The sequence below is a fragment of the Oncorhynchus masou genome, chromosome 23 (assembly GCF_036934945.1).
Source record: "Oncorhynchus masou masou isolate Uvic2021 chromosome 23, UVic_Omas_1.1, whole genome shotgun sequence".
In the NCBI taxonomy this organism is placed as follows: domain Eukaryota; kingdom Metazoa; phylum Chordata; class Actinopteri; order Salmoniformes; family Salmonidae; genus Oncorhynchus; species Oncorhynchus masou.
The window spans coordinates 25,693,642-25,713,332 of NC_088234.1; the positions used below are offsets into that span (position 1 = coordinate 25,693,642).

General features: G+C 44.1%; 1 protein-coding gene across 4 annotated transcripts in view; it reads right to left on the bottom strand.

Annotated features, from left to right (window-relative positions):
- LOC135510617 (ATP-dependent RNA helicase DHX15) overlaps window positions 1-13,471 on the bottom strand; it is a 37,931-nt gene extending 24,460 nt beyond the window's left edge. The window contains exons 1-6 of one of the 4 annotated variants that reach the window (XM_064931680.1): window positions 13,045-13,471; window positions 11,820-11,832; window positions 10,827-11,130; window positions 9,885-10,078; window positions 9,430-9,589; window positions 7,169-7,387 (exon numbers count right to left, since the gene is read on the bottom strand). In XM_064931680.1, the coding sequence (XP_064787752.1) occupies window positions 7,169-7,387; window positions 9,430-9,589; window positions 9,885-10,078; window positions 10,827-11,130; window positions 11,820-11,832; window positions 13,045-13,093 (939 nt within the window). In that variant the 5' untranslated portion in view covers window positions 13,094-13,471. Of the gene's footprint in view, window positions 1-7,168; window positions 7,388-9,429; window positions 9,590-9,884; window positions 10,079-10,826; window positions 11,131-11,819; window positions 11,833-12,704; window positions 13,017-13,036 lie in introns of those variants that run through there. The other 3 variants (XM_064931678.1, XM_064931679.1, XM_064931677.1) reach the window with 3 other exon arrangements.
- Window positions 13,472-19,691: the final 6,220 nt, after the last annotated feature.

Consider the following 19,691-nt stretch of genomic DNA (forward strand, 5'->3'; position numbering starts at 1 on the left):
CATTTGTGGGCAGAACTGAAAAAGCGTGTGCGAGCAAGGAGGCCTACAAACCTGACTCCGTTACACCAGCTCTGTCAGGAGGAATGGGCCCAAATTCACCCAACTTATTGTGGGAATCTTGTGGAAGGCTACCCGAAACATTTGACCCAAGTTAAACAAGTTTAAGGCAATGCTACCAAATATTAATTGAGTGTATGTAAACTTCTGACCCACTGGGAATGTGATGAAAGTAATAAAAGCTTAAATAAATAATTCTCTCTACTATTATTCTGACATTTCACATTCTTAAAATAAAGTGTTGATCTGAACTGACCTAAGACGGAATTTTTACTAGGATTATATGTCAGGAATTGTGAAAAACTGAGTTAGCCAAATACATTCTAAGGTATATGTAAACTTCTGACTTCAACTGTAACTTGCAGGATATCATGGTGGCTGATGTTTGTGTTAGCCATTACACCTGGATTTACTGTTACTACTGCTAGTAACGTTAGTACTCAGGTTAGCATGTGGCTAGCTATAGCTACCATCACCCAACAACAGTTTGGTTATAGATGTTCAATGTCTACTATGATGGTAAAGGTTAACTTTGATTTTGTGTAACAGTACAATAAATGCTGATGTGCTGAACTGCTAATACAGTGCATTCGTAAAGTATTCAGACACCTTGACTTATTCTACATTTTGTTAAGTTACAGCCTTATTCTAAAATGGAATGAATTGTTTCCCCCCCTTATCAAATCTACACACAATACCCCATAATGACAAAGCAGCAAAAATCTGGTAAAATTGCACATGTACATAGGTATTCAGACCCTTTACCCAGTACTTTGTTGAAGCACCTTTGGCAGCGATTACAGCCTTGAGACTTCTTGGGTATGACGCTACAAGCTTGGCACACCTGAATTAGGGGAGTTTCTCCCATTCTTCTCTGCAAATTCTCTCAAGCTCTGTCAGGTTGGATGGGGAGCTTCGCTGAAAAGCTATTTTTAGGTCTCTCCAAAGATGTTCGATCGGGTTCAAGTCAATGCTCTGGCTGGGCCCCTCAAGGACATTGAGACTCGTCCCAAAGCCACTGCTTTGTTGTCTTGGCTGTGTGCTTAGGGTTGTTGTCCTGTTGGAAGGTAAAACCTTGGTCCCAGTCTGAGGTCCTGAGCGATCTGGAGCAGGTTTTCATCAAGGATCTCTCTGTACTTTGCTCCGTTCACCTTTCCCTCATTCCTGATTAGTCTCCCAGTCACTACAGCTGAAAAACATCCCCACAGCATGGTGCTGCCACCACCATGCTTCACCGTAGGGACGGTGGCAGGTTTCCTCCAGACGTGACGCTTGGCATTCAGGCCAAAGAGTTCAATATTTCACCAGACTAGAGAATCTGGTTTCTCATGGTCTGAGAGTCCTTTAGCTGCCTTTTGGCAAACTCCAAGTGGGCTGTCATGTGCCTTTTACTGAGGAGTGGCTTCCATCTGGCCACTCTACAATAGGCCTGATTGGTAGAGTGTTTCAAAGATGGTTGTCCTTCTGGAAGGTTCTCCACAGAAACTCTGTCAGAGTGACCATTGGGTTCCTGGTCACCTCCCTGACCAAGGCCCTTCTCCCCCGATTGCCCAGTTTGATGGTTCCAAAGAGTCTTGGTGGTTCCAAACTTCTTCCATTTAAGAACAATGGAGGCCACTGTCTTCATGGGGACCTTCAATGCTGAAAAAAAATGGTAGCCTTCCCCAGATCTGGGCCTCGACACAATCCTGTCTCGGGGCTCTACGGACAATTCCTTCAACCTCGTGGTTTGGTTTTTGCTCTGACATGCACAGTCAACTGTGGGACCTTTTATAGACAGGCAAGTGCCTTTCCAAATCATGTCCAATCAATTGAATTTACCACAGGTGGACTCCCAAGTTGTAGAAACATCTTAAGAATCATCAATGGAAACTGGATTCACCAATTTCCACTCAATTTCAAGTCTCATAGCAAAGGTTTTTTATAAATTTGCAAACATTTCTAAAAACCTGTTTCTAAAAACCTGTTTTTGCTTTGTCAGCATGGGGTGTGCAGATTGATGAGGATAATGTCTTACTTAATACATTTTTAGAACACGGCTGTAACGCAACAAAATGTGGAAAAAGTGAAGGGATCTGAATACGTTGATGTTTCAAAGCTGTTTGTGGGTAGGTAATAGGGCTGTAAAAGGGGCAATGCTAAAAGCATGTGTACTATAAAAGTGATTAAAAAACATTTTTTATCTGATATAGAATAAAGAAATCACAGGATATGGTCAGATGATAAGTTGGCTTTATTCAGAGTGCCAAAAATATTTTTTCAAAAACAATGACGACTCTATGATGTGGGTCTTTACCGTCTTATGTGGACAGTGGCTTCACTCCTGTTGTGTCCTCCTCTTGACATCACTTGTCCGAAACGCTTAAAATTGATATGTCGTATTGGGACTTTTAGTTGGAAGGATGAAACCAGTCAGAATGTTTAAAAGAAACCTAATTCTGCAATCTTCCTTTTAAACAAGAACACCAACATGTAAAACGGTCACAGCCTGTGCTGTTGCTCCACCTTCAGGCCCTAGGGAACTGTGCAGCTCCTTCTATAGTTTGTTTCGGGGTCACGTGACAATTAGCACTTACAGATTAAAATACATTTTTTATTGGAGTGCGAAGGAGACGGGGGCTGGGGCAGGAAGGGGTATAGGGGCTTGGTGTATTCTGAAATTATGGGAACCATATTTGATACCAAAGCCACAATGTGACTCTGACTGCAACCTAGAAATACCCAGTAGAACAGATGCTCTCCTTTGACCTGGAGCGTTTACTCTTTATGTGGCATTTACTTTACTCAGGGTAAGAACTGGCAAGGCTTTGCCCCGATTGAGTAAAACACAAAAACATAGGGAGCCTCAGCTAGGATCTCTTTGTGTGTTTGTGGACTTTGTTTGCAGACAGTAATGCATTCCTAGCCCAATTTTTCCCTGCTGTGTTCACTCACTACACAAGTCAAATCCATCCCACCGATGGCCATGTAATCAACACGTTGACAAGTTAGAGTGGAAAAGAGTAATGAATAGATTGGTAAAATTAGCCTGGGTATTAATAGACCATCAACCCTCTGGATGCAGCAGCTGTCATGAAAAGTGGACGCCGTTGCCAAGGCGCCAGGATTGAGCTGGTGTGCCAGTGCCCAAAGAGAAATGGAGCGCGTGCACAGCGGGGCGGCCAGCCAACTGTGAGAACCTGCACACCAGCCGGCCCACGCGACCCCAGGAGCGATGCGGTGGAGCACCAGGCACCTAACCAGACTCAATTAGGCACTCGCCTCGGTCCACTTAATTAGCAGAGGCCCGGGCGAATCTTTACGTTTTGAAGTGAACCGCTGGGGGGGCAGCTTAAATGGTGGGACTTATCAGGGCGAGGCAGCTGTGATAAGTTTTGCCTCTCTTTTTTGGGGAGTTTTGAGTTTGTCTGTTTTTTAATGGTTCGCGGCAGGGACAATCACCCCCAAATACTTGGGAGGGAAAGGAACCCGCCCCCTTCGCTTTTCATTTGTCATAAATGAAAACAGCTTTACCTCAAAGACGTTGCAGATCTGCGTACCCGATCATTAGTCAACATCAAAGTTGCGGGACGACGAGAGGTTGAGATGCGCTCCGGGGAGGCACTATTTTAACGCCCATCTCCTCCAGAGCTACCTCACATTGACTTCTTTAACCCAATTAGGAAAGTGTTAATGAACTCACCGTGGGAGTGCTCGCTGACTGCACTGCTTGCTTTGCCTCGGCAGCTTGACACCCTGACGCGTTCAGCGTTATTGAGCTAGGGGAGGTGGCAATGGGGGTGGATACTCAGCAAGAGACGTATCAATGTTTAACGCATTTCCCACAAATATTCTGTTCTCCTCTGCACATTCAACGAGGGGAGGCCAATGCTGTTCCCTGGCTGTCTGAGTGGCTGGAACACCACTAATCTAATCTACCAGCCCCTTGAAGGATACCACTTCAAATACAATGCTCCTCTGTGACTTCATCCCTACCATAACGAACCAGGCATTGATCCGGCATCTGCAAATAAAAACGGATGTAGATGCGCAGTAGTGCCATCACGCCGATGAATGACAAATGACTGTCGTTAATGAATAGGCTGCCATATTATCTGACTGGGTGAGCCCTCGGCAGATATGATTTATGTTTAAAGATGGCTACGCTGGATGATGACGTGGCGCTAACGTAAGGGAATCCATACATTCAAAATGAGAAGCTCCAGGCACATTAACATTCACGCTCGGTCACGAAGGATACTTAGAGATTTATCTAGCCTACTTCCCCAGTCAGATGAACTTGTGCATACCATTTCTATTTCTCTGCATGCAGTTTGAAGGAAGTTGCTAAGTAGCGTTAGTGCAATTTCTAACTAACTGTTCCCATAGACTTCCAGTCAAAATCAAATCAAATTTTATTTGTCACATACACATGGTTAGCAGATGTTAGTGAGAGTGTAGCGACATGCTTGTGCTTCTAGTTCCGACAATGCAGTAATAACCAACAAGTAATCTAGCTAACAATTCCAAAACTACTACCTTATAGACACAAGTGTAAGGGGATAAAGAATATGTACATAAAGATATATGAATGAGTGATGGTACAGAGCGGCATAGGCAAGATACAGTAGATGGTATTAAGTACAGTATATACATGAGATGAGTATGTAAACAAAGTGGCATAGTTAAAGTGGCTAGTGATACATGTATTACATAAAGATGCAGTAGATGATATAGAGTACAGTATATACGTATACATATGAGATGAATAATGTAGCGTATGTAAACATTATATTAGGTAGCATTGTTTAAAGTGGCTAGTGATATATTTTACATAATTTCCCATCAATTCCCATTATTAAAGTGGCTGGAGTTGAGTCAGTGTGTTGGCAGCAGCCACTCAATGTTAGTGGTGGCTGTTTAACAGTCTGATGGCCTTGAGATAGAAGCTGTTTTTCAGTCTCTCGGTCCCAGCTTTGATGCACCTGTACTGACCTCGCCTTCTGGATGATAGCGGGGTGAACAGGCAGTGGCTCGGGTGGTGTAGGTGTCCTGGAGGGCAGGTAGTTTGCCCCCGGTGATGCGTTGTGCAGACCTCACTACCCTCTGGAGAGCCTTACGGTTGTGGGCGGAGCAGTTGCCGTACCAGGCGGTGATACAGCCCGACAGGATGCTCTCGATTGTGCATCTGTAGAAGTTTGTGAGTGCTTTTGGTGACAAGCCAAATTTCTTCAGCCTCCTGAGGTTGAAGAGGCGCTGCTGCGCCTTCTTCACAACGCTGTCTGTGTGGGTGGACCAATTCAGTTTGTCTGTGATGTGTACGCCAAGGAACTTAAAACTTACTACCTTCTCCACTACTGTTCCATCGATGTGGATAGGGGGGTGTTCCCTCTGCTGTTTCCTGAAATCCACAATCATCTTCTTAGTTTTGTTGACGTTGAGTGTGAGGTTATTTTCCTGACACCACACTCGAGGGCCCTCACCTCCTCCCTGTAGGCCGTCTCATCGTTGTTGGTAATCAAGCCTACCACTGTTGTGTCGTCCGCAAACTTGATGATTGAGTTAGAGGCGTGCGTGGCCACACAGTCGTGGGTGAACAGGGAGTACAGGAGAGGGCTCAGAACGCACCCTTGTGGGGCCCCGGTGTTGAGGATCAGCGGAGTGGAGATGTTGTTGCCTACCCTCACCACCTGGGGGCGGCCCGTCAGGAAGTCCAGTACCCAGTTGCACAGGGCGGGGTCGAGACCCAGGGTCTCGAGCTTGATGACGAGCTTGGAGGGCACTATGGTGTTAAATGCCGAGCTGTAGTCGATGAACAGCACTCTCACATAGGTATTCCTCTTGTCCAGATGGGTTAGGACACTGTGCAGTGTGGTTGAGATTCCATCATCTGTGTACCTATTTGGACGGTAAGCAAATTGGAGTGGGTCTAGGGTGTCAGGTAGGGTGGAGGTGATATGGTCCTTGACTAGTCTCTCAAAGCACTTCATGATGACGGAAGTGAGTGCTACGGGGCGGTAGTCGTTTAGCTCAGTTACCTTAGCTTTCTTGGGAACAGGAACAATGGTGGCCCCCTTGAAGCATGTGGGAACAACAGACTGGGATAGGGATTGATTGAATATGCCCGTAAACACACCAGCCAGCTGGTCTGCGCATGCTCTGAGGGCGCGGCTGAGGATGCCATCCGGTCCTGCAGCCTTGCGAGGGTTAACACGTTTAAATGTTTTCCTCACGTCGGCTGCAGTGAAGGAGAGTCCGCATATTTTGGTTGCGGGCCGTGTCAGTGGCACTGTATTGTCCTCAAAGCAGTCATTGTGCTATTGCTAGTTAGCCTTGGCTCGCAAAACTACCTCTTGACATCGTTTAAACTGGACACAGTGACATCTTTTTTCCATTTACCTAGGCAAGTCAGTTTAGAACAAATTATTATTTACAATGAGTGCCTTTCCCCCGGCCAAACCCAGACGACGCTGGGCCAATTGGGACCCCAATCACGGCCGGATATGATTCACCCTGGATTCGAACCAGGGACTGTAGTGACGCCTCTTGCACGGAGATGCAATGCCTTTGACCGCTGCACCACTTGGGAGCCCAGACATACAATTGGTATCCACAAGTTAATCTGACTCTGAGGAAGTAGATAAAGGGTTTAAAGTATCCCTTTAAACTCAGTCTAGGGTTGCAATCATACAAACCTCACTTAATTAGTTCTCATGTCACAACCATAAGCTACACGAACTGTTACATTACGTAGTGAGAGAATGGTGAGAATAATAGTGTGGCACTGCTGAGCCCTGAGACGGGCTGCCTCTCCCACTCGTGAACTGGGAGGCAGACAGATGTTTCTGGGGGAAGGCAGGCAGGCGTGCGCCCGCCCAGCTGTGACCAAATTCATCATTATGGGCATAAACCTCGCCCTCCATTACACATTAGTATACAACATTTTTAGGAGTGAAATTTCAAGGATTCATGGGGCAGGCAAAATCTGGGACATTGTCTTTTTTTCCCTCTTACCAGGGTAATGTTCCAAACAGGAAAGGCCACATGCATTCAATACCTCTCTTCATCTAAGCATTGATCATCTCAGTTGTGCGCGTGTGAAAAGCTGGAATGGTGGCAGAAAAGGGCCTACCTCTTGTCCAGTGAGGAAGAGCAGACAGTCGCCCTCCTCCTCTTCACACATGTGGATCTGAATAACGGTGCGGATGGCTGCCTCCAGGTAGTCCCTCTCAGGTTCCGGCGTGTAGAAGATCTCTACCGGGTGCGTGCGTCCCGGGATGGTCAGCAGCGGACAGCTGTCAAAGTACACCTGGAACTTGCCGGCATCCAGCGTGGCGCTCATGACGATGACCTGATGAGACAAAGGACAGGGTGTTGAGAGGTGGACTGGGAAGAGAAAATGGCTGCCGATGGGGTTATATGATGCTATAGGATTTCGTTGCCCCTAGACACTGATCAGAGTTCTAGATTATATTTTGGCCTAATGGTTCAGATTCTGATTAGCGTTATCTTAGATCAGTGTCTAAGGGCAACCCGAAACAGCAGCTTTTAGCAGGAGCAATACTGTGAAGAGAGGAGCTTACATATAACCAGGGGACAGCAGCGATAGTATAGCGTAGGTAGATAAAGGTTAAGGTAGGAGTATTTAGAAGTTGACGAATGGTAGGGTCTGGTGTAGTCTCACCACAGGGTAGTTAAGAGTGATAGTTAACACATGTGACTGATGAAATGGATAAGGCCTAGGACATAGAACATACAATACATTGGGAAAGTATTCAGACCCCTGGACTAAATAAACAATAATGATCATCAATCTACACACAAATACCCCATAATGAAGGCAAAATGCATTAAAAAAGAAAGAAATAGGAAACATAATATATACCCTCTATGCAGGAGAATAGGAAGTGGGTGTGAGACAGAAAGAGAGTGTAGATTGGACCCTGGCCAAGTGAGAGGAAACAAAATGGTGGACATATCACAGGAGGACAGAGCCCCTGACCCATGAGGATCACAACGCTCACTGCCCGGATAAGTCTCGCGGGCACACCATGTTCTCCCCTAGGGCCCATTAAGCACATTAAAATTCTGATGGTGGGCGGCGCACCTCTCTGCTCTCCCATTTTCACTCTCAAATATTTCGGTCCACGGTCTATGCGCTACTTCGCTTTACGCATAACAAGACATTATAATTCCTCTTAATCAAGGCAAATTACACTTCAAATTTGGGAGAGGAGGGAGACTGGGAAGAGGGACATGAGCAGGGCCGGTACGATCATTGCCACTAACCTAGACCTTATTTAAAAGTCTGTGAACATGTGTGTAACCTTTGATGCCGTCCCTGACAACAACAAGTCATTACCCATCTGTTTTATGAGAATTGTGTCCGGCACATTCGGTCTATAAAAACTGAACCCCCACCCCACCCATCCCTGTCTGATTCTCTTAAATGGGCTGACCCGGGCAGCAATCTCAGTGCTGCCGCAGAGGAGACTCGCCGTGCATTTCTGAGCTGAATGGCTGACGTTTGTCTTTTCCTCAATAGACACATAGCAGTCAGCCCGTGGAGAGACTTCCACACTAAGGCTTTTTAGGAGGGGGGGGGGTAATAATTGAGTGTGTGTGTACACAACCAGGTGTGTGCACACAGAGAGGCAGGCTCTCATGAAGGATAGAGGACTAGGTCAGAGGTAGGATTTGAGTCTAGGAGAGTGAGCTGAGGAGAACACATGAGGATCAGACGGTACAGGGCTTTGAGAAGCAGTAAAGAACACAACAGAAACTGCTTCTCCAATAGAAATCCCTGATCCCTTGTAGACGATGTCATGGTGACGTTAGTTAGCTAAGCTCATGCGCAGAAACACGTCATAGGTATGCAGGTTGTGTCTAACTGTGGCCATGAAATCAAACGCACTCTTACAATATAAAGTTGTTTTTGATTAAAATGAAAATGTGTCAGTTTGTCACTTTCACAAGGTTGTAGTAACGACAGGTTCAGCTACTTGAGACACTGGCTTAGAAATCCATTAGAAATCAAGAAAATGAACAAATAAGGAAGAATTTTTCACTTCTCTCACTGACTTCTCAAACCATAAAAATGTTATTCCCACCTTTGGATTTAGAAACTCTGTGGCATGACTCTATGAGATGCTGTGGAATGCAGACTGGTGAGAGGAAACTTGGCAAGGCCGGGGTTGCATTCAACTGGCACGGATCAGATCACTTTCAAGAGGTGCACAAAGTTAGGAAACATTTAGATAGAAACACACCATAGAACTGACATGCTCCTCTGACAAGTAGAGTCAAGTACAAATAAGGTCAGCTCTGTTCAGGACATCTCTACCTGCAAGGTTCAGTACATTGCACCCAGGGGTATGAGGATTTGACGTGTACCTTGAGGTCTGACCTCTGTCGGACCACCTCTTTGAGGACGCCCATGAGGATGTCTGTGGCAAGCGTTCTCTCGTGGGCCTCATCCAGGATGACGACGCCGTAGCGCTCCAGCAGAGGGTCATTCATGGCCTCCCGCAGCAACATACCGTCTGTCATGTACCTGCACCGAGGGAGGAAACACAACGGGTAAGTCTTTAAAGTGGACATTTTCGTCAAACAATTTAACTGCTAACTGTGTACTGCCAAATCAGCCAGTTCTCTCTTGTAAAGAATATTTGAAATCTAACTTTTTTTTCTAACAGTAAAAAATAGGGAGATACTATCTGAACATGCCAAATGTTCAGATAGCAATACATTTTTCAACGGAAAACATATCCTTCGAAGCGCCCAACTGAACCCTAGTGAAATAAAACAGTATCTTTGGCTTTTCAACTTCAGTAGAGACTGGCACTTACTTGAGGAAGGTCTTGGCCGAGCTGCAGTCCTCGAATCGAATGGAGTAACCGACCTCCTGGCCCAGCATGACGTCCATCTCGTCGGCCACCCTCTGGGCCACGCTCATGGCTGCCACCCTCCTGGGCTGGGTACAGGCCACTGCCTTCTTAGGTCCGCCCAACCCCTTCACCATGTCCACACACCACTGGGGGATCTGAGGAGAGAGGGGGGGAGATAGCGAGAGGAAGAAGTTACTCAACCACACTCACTTTTAGAATCCCTTGACCTTCCACAAATCAGCAACCAAACCAATACCAATCAAAAGCGCTTTATAAAATGGCACTGAAGACAACTTTAAGTCAAAAAAATGAATGACAGCATGGATGTTTTGGAGAGCAAAGAATAAAACGGCCAGATACTGTCTGTCAACCCCATGCCACCATCCCCGATCACTTCCACTCTCTGATAATCAACTGCGAGCTCCAGAGAAGTTGAGATGATAGCTTGTATTAGACAGTCTGCCAGCTTTCTGCTGATAGGCACTCCCGGTGGGGATCCCCTGCTCACTGTTCAAAAGACGAGGGGACCTGCTAAGAGCAGCCTAAAGTTAGAAACTGTTTCTTCTGCCGGATTAGCCTTGTGCTCGGATGAGTGCCCGTCAGTGGCAACCAACCTCTTTGCTACGGGGAAGGGAAACACACACTCTGCATTTAACATTTCAACAAATCAAGAATGGGGGAAAGGAGATGAGTCACAGCAGCAGGATTCATTTGAAAATAACGGGAAAGTGTGTGAGGGCATCAAGGCATCTCATAGGAAACAGTATTGAGTTATCAGTTGGCTTTTCTCGGCTGTGTTACTGTTTGTTTGTGAATACAATGATATATTGCTTGGAGAACATTTAATAGATACAATCCGTCTCACCACATGAATGTAAAGCCTCTACCCCTTGTCCTGCTTACCTGCGTGGTCTTGCCCGAGCCCGTCTCTCCGACGAGCACAAAACTCTGGTGGCGTCCCAGGATGTCGTTGAAGCGCTCCTTGTACTCCCACACTGGCAGCTGCAGCCTCTTCTTCAGGATCTCGTAGTAACGCGGCGTGTGGGGCAGGTTGGTGAACGGGTTGATCTGCTGCTGCATGGCCGTCTGCTTGTGGGAGAGGCCTGCGCTGCCAACAGCCGGGTTCAGGGCCATGCCAGAGGGCTTGGCATCCCGGTCTCTGTTCCTGTCCTTCGACCGCTCGTTGCGGTCCCTGTCGCGGTCTCGCCTGTGGTCGAAGCATGAATGTGAGTAGTGTGACAGACGAGACAAAGCTTTTTTTTTTTTTTATATCGGCCAGGCCCCATTCCCTTCTCTTTTCCCATCACCATTCCAAAATGGAATGAACCCAACAACCAACACAGAAATAGGACGGCTCAGATTCTACAATGTGCCGCGGCTCGGCTATGTCATGTCCTTTTCCTCAAATAACATGAAAAGGTTACTGCGCATTTCCCTTTCACGCTGCAGAAGGATGTAATCAAGTGTTGCATGCAAAGGTCACATTAATAAAGAAATTAATAGGCTAAAATATCAAGTCAAAAGGGGCACACTTTCCTTTTACAAATGGGTGATATCTTTATTTCCTTTTAATTATGCTACAACACATGCCTGCACCCCAGAACCAAAGTATTGAATTTCCTTCTTTGATGAGACCAATGTTGAAGACTCCATTTGATGAACTGGCAAAAGGCTAAAACGGGTTGTGGCAATGTAGCGGGGCGAGATCTTTATTATGCTACAATGCATGTCTGCACCCAAGAACCAAAGTATTGATTTCATTCTTTGATGAGACCAATGTTGAAGACTCCATTTGAAGAATCGGCAAAAAGCAAAAACTGGTCTTAGCAATGTAGCCTGTGTCATGAGCAACTACACTATTTCCTAGGACATGTCGGCTTGGGTACATACATACACACACCAGTTGACCCTTCAGAACTCGTGTCATGTTCTTATGGGCCTAGAATGTTGACATTTCAGTACCCAATTATAGCGAAGGACTTAATGAATGAATCTTGTTCTGACAAAGCACCACTTTGTCAGAGGACATCAACTGAATCATCAGATATACAAAATGAGACATTTTATATAGCCCGGGATTATAGAAATGATTCTAGAAATGTATAAAGCCTGTGACTTAGCTAGTTAACAGTGTGTTGTTTCTTTAATCCATATTTTACCAGGTAAGTTGACTGAGAACACATTCTCATTTACAGCAATGACCTTGGGAATAGTTACAGGGGAGAGGAGGGGGATGAATGAGCCAATTGTAAACTGGGGGTGATTAGGTGGCCATGATGCTATGAAGGCCAAGTTGGGCATTTAGCCAGGACACCGGGGTTAACACCCCTACTCTTACAATAAGTGCCATGGGATCTTTAGTGGCCAAAAATAATCAAGACACTCGTTTAACATCCCCAATCACTGCCCTGGGGCATTGGGATATTTTTTAGACCAGGGAAAGGGTGCCTCCTACTGGGTCTCCAACACCACTTCCAGCAGCATCTCATCTCCCATCCAGGGACCAACCCTGCTTAGCTTCAGAATTAAGCCAGCAGTGGGATGCAGGGTGGTATGCTGCTGGCATACCCAATGGACAGAGACGGCTTTTCGGGTAGTTTCAACCAAAACAAACCTAAAGCATGTCAGCTAGCCACTTATGTTTAAAAACACAACTATAATAGTTAGCTAATATAACTAGTTAACATTATTAAACTTGGCATGATAGCGGTCTAGTTAGCATTAGCAATACTACTGACTGGACGCTAACTAGCTAGCTACATACCTAAGTTACCTACCTACCTTATAGCCACGTGCAGGAGGCTACCCACGTGCATGCATGATGCAGCTTTTGCACTGTTCGGTAACGTTAGCCTGGTTTAGGAGCTTCCTAGCTATGTTAGCTTACACTGCGTGTTTATTTAAAAGACTAGCTAACTAACGTAACTAGGCTAGAATACTTTTCCGCCGCATGCAAGTCCCTGGACGTTTTGTCCATTCGCCATTTACATTTTATCTAGCTTAGATAGCATGCGAGCGACGTTAGCTGTAGCCCAAAAGAACTCCTGCACTGCAGTGCCCATCAAACACGAAAACAAAGGATCCTCTCCCTATTATTCCCTATACACACCCACCAGAAGACTCTTTTCACTCGATGAATAACAACCTCCCAAATGATGTCGTTTCGACATTTTTTGTTTTACACATAAATAGCTATCCACAATAAGGAACACAAGTAGGTCAATGCCATACAATTTCTGCACACTTCTGCCAAATATATTTAGAAATCGGTCCTTGTTCTATCTGTGCTGCTGCTATTGTTAAGCACCACAAGTATGGCGACCGGAAGCACTTACCTCATCATTAATATCTCTGCGTAAATGACAGAAAAACAGCAATTTAGCGTGAGTTTCGTCGAGCCAGATATATTAAATAACGTTTTTATATTAGCAAAATATTGCGACTTAAATATTTGCGCCACGGGGAACTGTAAAGGACAGCTGTGGACGTGGAGTCAGTTGTTAGCTGTCTGGGGGATGTTGTGGCTTGCACCAAACTCAGCCTCCCCCTAATACATAAAAAAAAAAAAGTGGGTCCGTGTGCAATACCAACATTGACCGAATTCGATGGTGAAACTCAGTTGTAGAATTCATCCCAAAGCCAAACATTTTATAAATAACATTATACGAAAAATATGTACTTGAAGAGGGCTGTCAAAGTGTTTGTTATTGCAAGACAGCATTATGCACATTCTGGATGTAAAGGAGTTTTTTCAAGCCATGTCAATCTTTCAAGAACATTTGACAAACATTTTCAATGTATACACCTTCCAAGTTTTTCTTAAACGTTTCAACCTATAAGATTATGTAGTGACGAATCAGCTGACACCGGAGACAATCATTGCCGTTGACACAGGTAATTACACAGCCTGGACATTCCTAACAAGCTTTGTAATGGCAAATGGCTCATTGCTTGTAACCAGGGATTGATGGTGATAGGGAAGGAGAAGTCAACGTTATAACAAAGCTTTACTGATGCTCTTTATCCAAGGCTAATTTAAAATATCAGGTATTTTTCTCCCTTTCTTTCACAGGCAATTAAATAACAGTCCAATTGTGTGTGAAATAGGTCTGCCAAGCAGAGCTGCTGACAGACAGAGGACCAACACTGACACAGGAAAGAATAGCGCTGTTATTTCAATGTGAAAGGGACAATAGCATGCAATCTGAATGGAAACAACCTCTCAATAACATCAAGATGAATGAATTGCAAAGCTGCACTTGAAACATCAAGTAACTGTATAAGCTATGAATAATTATTATTGCCAAGTGACAGTAAACAGGTATTGTTTAAAATAGTTATTTCAGATTTTCAGGATCTACAACTTGTTCATAGTTTGCACCACAGCTGTTTAGTCATTCACCCACATTTTTTTACTTTGACCCCACAGAATAGAATCAATAACAAGTCAAGTAGAGGAGGTAAATGCCATGTGCACATTGAACAGGGTAACTAGCCCCCCCCCCCCCCGGGTAACTGCCCCCTGTACTCTCACAGAAACCACTTTCCCTGGCTGCCGCTAGTCTTGCTCAGCTGAAAATGCTATAGCGCTCATATAAAAAAATGCAAGTCACTACCAAAACGATTCTGAAATAAGTTTTCTCATTTAGAAAAAATTATATACACTACTGTTCAAAAGTTTGGGGTCACTTCGAAATCTTTTTTTCCATGAAAACATACATGAAATGAGTCACAAAATCAATAGGAAATATAGTCAAGACGTTGACAAGGTAATAAATAACGATTTTTAATTGAAATAAGTGTCCTTCAAATGTTGCTTTCGTCAAAGAATCCTCCATTTGCAGCAATTACAGCCTTGCAGACCTTTGGCATTCTAGTTGTCAATTTGTTGAGATAATCTGAAGAGATTTCACTTAGAGATTTCACTTCCCACAAGTTAGATTGGCTTGATGGGCACTTCTTATGGTCAAACTGCTCCCACAACAGCTCAATAAGGGTTGAGATCCGGTGACTATTATGGCCACCCATTATAGACAGAATACCAACTGGCTGCTTCTTCCCTAAATAGTTCTTGCATAGTTTGAAGCTGGGCTTTGGGTCATTGTCCTATTGTAGTAGGAAATTGGCTACAATTAAGAGCCATCGCGCAGGGTATGGCACGGCGTTGCAAAATGGAGTGACAGCCTTCCTTCTTCAAGATCCCTTTTACCCTGTACAAATCTCCCACTTTACCACCACCAAAGCATCCCAAGACCATCACATTGCCTCCAGCATCTTTTCATTTTATCTGCATCTCACTAATCCGAACACTTCAAACTGAGATTAATCTGTCCATAACAATTTTTTTCCAATCTTACTCTGTCCAGTGTCTGTGTTCTTTTGCCCATCTTAATATTTTCTTTTTATTGGCCAGTCTGAGATATGGCTTTTTCTTTGCAACTCTGCTTAGAAGGCCAATATCTCGGAGTCGTGTCTTCGCTGTTGACATTGAGACTGATGTTATGCATGTACTATTTAATGAAACTGCCAGTTGAGGACTTGTGAGGCGTCTGTTTCTCAAACTAGACACTCTAATGTACTTGTCCTCTTGCTCAGTTGTGCACCGGGGCCTCCCACTCTATTCTGGTTAGAGCTAGTTTGCGCTGTTCTGTGAAGGGAGTAGTACACAGCATTCCAAGAGATCTTCAGCTTATTAGCAATTTCTCACATGGAATAGCCTTCATTTATCAGAACAAGAATAGACTGACGAGTTTCACAAGAAAGTTTTTTGTTTCTGGCTATTTTGAGCTTGTAATCAAACCCACAAATGCCGATGCTCCAAAAACTCAACTAGTCTAAAGAAGGCCAGTTTTGTTGCTTCTTTAATCAGAACAACAGTTTTCAGCTGTGCTAACATAACTGCAAAAGGGTTTTCTAATGATCAATCAGCCTTTTAAAATGATAAACTTGGATTAGCTAACATATCGTGCCATTGGAACACAGGAGTGATGGTTGCTGACAATGGGCCTCTGTATGCCAATTTATGTATTTTTTATTTCGCCTTTATTTATTTAACCAGGTAGGCTAGTTGAGAACAAGTTTTCATTTGCAACTGCGACCTGGTCAAGTTAAAGCAAAGCAGTGTGACACAGACAACAACACAAAGTTACACATGGAGTAAACAATAAACAAGTCAATGACACAGTAGAGAAAATAAAGTCTATATACAGTGTGTGCAAAAGGCATGAGGAGGTAGGCAATAAATAGGCCATAGGAGCGAATAATTACAATTTAGCAGATTAACACTGGAGCGATAAATGAGCAGATGATGATGTGCAAGTAGAGATACTGGTGTGCAAAAGAGCAGAAAAGTAAATAATATGATAACAGTATGGGGATGAGGTAGGTAGATTGGATGGGCTATTTACAGATGGACTATGTACAGCTGCAGTGATCGGTTAGCTGCTCAGATAGTTGATGTTTAAAGTTGGTGAGGGAAATAAAAGTCTCCAACTTCAGCGATTTTTGCAATTTGTTCCAGTCACTGGCAGCAGAGAACTGGAAGGAAATGAGGTATTGGCTTTGGGGATGATCAGTGAGATATACCTGCTGGAACGTGTGCTACGGGTGGGTGTTGTTATCGTGACCAGTGAACTGAGATAAGGCGGAGCTTTACCTAGCATAGACTTATAGATGACCTGGAGCCAGTGGGTCTGGCGACGAATATGTAGCGAGGGCCAGCTGATTAGAGCATACAGGTTGCAGTGGTGGGTGGTATAAGGTGATTTGGTAACAAAATGGATGGCACTGTGATAGACTGCTTCCAGCTTGCTGAGTAGGGTGTTGGAAGCTATTTTGTAGATGACATCGCCGAAGTCGAGGATCGGTAGGATAGTTAATTTTACTAGGGTAAGTTTGGCCGCGTGAGTGAAGGAAGCTTTGTTGCGAAATAGAAAGCCGATTCTAGATTTGATTTTGGATTGGAGATGTTTAATATGAGTCTGGAAGGAGAGTTTCCAGTCTAGCCAGACACCTAGGTATTTATAGTTGTCCACATATTCTAGGTTGGAACCGTCCAGGGTGGTGATGCTAGTTGGGCGGGCGGGTGAGGGCAGCGAACGGTTGACAAGCATGCATTTGGTTTTACTAGCGTTTAAGAGCAGTTGGTGGCCACGGAAGAAGTGTTGTATGGCATTGAAGCTTGTTTGGAGGTTAGTTAGCACAGTGTCCAAGGAAGGGCCAAAAGTATACAGAATGGTGTCGTCTGCATAGAGGTGGATCAGGGAATCGCTCGCAGCAAGAGCGACATCATTGATATATACAGAGAAAAGATTCGGCCCGAGAATTGAACCCTGTGGTACCCCCATAGAGACTGCCAGAGGTCCGGACAACATGCCCTCAGATTTGACACACTGAACTCTGCCTGCAAAGTAGTTGGTGAACCAGGCGAGGCAGTCGTCAGAAAAACCAAGGCTATTGAGTCTGCCGATAAGAATACGGTGATTGACAGAGTTAAAAGCCTTGGCCAGGTCGATTTAGATAGGCAGGGCAGAATGGATATAGGTCTGTAGATATTCCATTAAGAAAAGCTGTTTCCAGCTACAATAGTCATTTACAATATTAACAATGTCTACACTGTATTTCTGATCAATTTGATGTTATTTTAATGGACAAAAAAATGTGCTTTCTTTTAAAAAACAAGGACATTTCTAGGTGACCATAAACCTTTGAACGGTAGAGTAAGTATTCATAACCTTTACTCAGTACTTTGTTGAAGCACCTTTGTCAGCGACTACAGCATCGAGTCTTCTTGAGTATGACGCTACAAGCTTGGCACACCTGTATTTGGAGAGTTTCTGCCATTCTTCTCTGCAGATTCTCTCAAGCGCTGTCAGGTTGAATGGGAAGTGTCGCTGCACAGCTAATTTAAGGTCTCTCCAGAGGTGTTTGATCGGGTTCTAGTCCGGGCTCCATCTGTGCTACTCCTGTTGGAATGTGAACCTTAGGCCCAGTCTGAGGTCCTGAGCGCCCTGGCACAGGTTTTCATCAAGGATTGCTCTATACTTTGCTCCGTTTATGTTTCCCTCGATCCTGACTAGTCTCCCAGTCCCTGCCACTGAAAAACATCCCCAAAGCATGCTACCACCAACATGCTCCACTGTAGGGATGGTGCTAGGTTTCCTCCAGACGTGACACTTGGCATTCAGACTACAGAGTTCAAGCTTGGTTTCTTCAGACCAAATTATCTCGTTTCTCATGGTCTGAGAGTCCTTTAGCTGCCTTTTGGCAAACTCCAAGCGGGCTGTCATGTGCCTTTCACTGAGGAGTGGCTTCCATCTGGCCACTCTATTTTTTTGTACACTTCCCAAGATCTGTGCCTTGACACAATCCTGTCTCGAAGCTCTACAGACAATTCCTTCAACCTCATGGCTTAGTTTTTGCTCTGACATGCCCTGTAAACTCTGGGACCTTATATAGACAGGTGTGTATCTTTCCAAATCATGTCCAATCAATTGAATTTACCACAGGTGGAATCCAATAAAGTTGTAGAAACATCTCACGGTTGATAAATGGAAACAGGATGAGCTCAATTTCGAGTCTCATAATAAATGTGCAAACATTTCTAAAAATCAATTTTTGTTATGGGATATTGCGTGTAGATTGATGACAGAAAAAAACAACTTCATCCATTTTGGAATAAGGCTGTAAGGTAACAAAATGTGGAAGCAGCTAAGGGGTCTGAATACTTTCCGAATACACTGTATATACCATTAGGAGAGACTAAAGATAAATAATATACTTCATTAGAGATCAATTTTTAATAAAGAAGTACAATCTAAGGTGAGTGTGTTGGGGTCAATGAGAAGTGTTGCATAGAATTAAAAAGGTATGTCGGATATTATTCATCCTAAATCAGACAGGTTGTTTTTACATGGATGTATATTATCTCTAATGTAAGACAAGTACTCCAAATAATAGAACACTATGAAAAATATGGGAAACCAGACCTGGTATTCATAGCGGACTTTTGATAAAGTACAATTTGAATTTACAGTTGGGCAAAAAAGTATTTTATCAGCAACCAATTGTGTACCTATGATGAAAATTACAGGCCTCTCTCATCTTTTTAAGTGGGAGAACTTGCACAATTGGTGGCTGACTAAATACTTTTTTGCCCCACTGTATATATAAATGCCTGGAATATTTACATTTTGGGGAATCTCTTATACAATGGGTTGAAGTTATGTATAGTAACTCTAGGTGTAAAATAGTAAATAATGGCTATTAGAAAGAATTCAACTGTCAAGAGGAGTAAAACAAGGTTGTCCATTATCGGCATATCTATTTATTATGGCCCTCAATTTTAGCTATTAAAATCAGATCCAACAATAATATCAATGGGCTAGAAATCCAGGGCTTAAAAACAAAAGGTGTCATTTTATGCTGATGATTCATGTTCTTTTAAATCCACAATTTGGATCCCTCCCAGCCTCAGAGGATCTCCATCTTGTCTCATCGCTGCAACTCCCCAATGGGCTCGGGAGGCAAAGGTGGAGTACAATGGGTCGGAAACACTGTTCACCCGATGACAGAGGTCAGCCTGTTGGTATTTAAAATGCCATTGATAAAATGCAATTGTGTTCATTGTCAGTAGCTTATACCTGTCCATACCATAACCCCACACCATGGGGCACTCATTGACATCAGCAAACTGCTCACCCACACAAGACCAGACACGTGGTTTGTGGTTGTAAGGCCGGTTGGACGTACTGCTAAATTCTCTAAAAC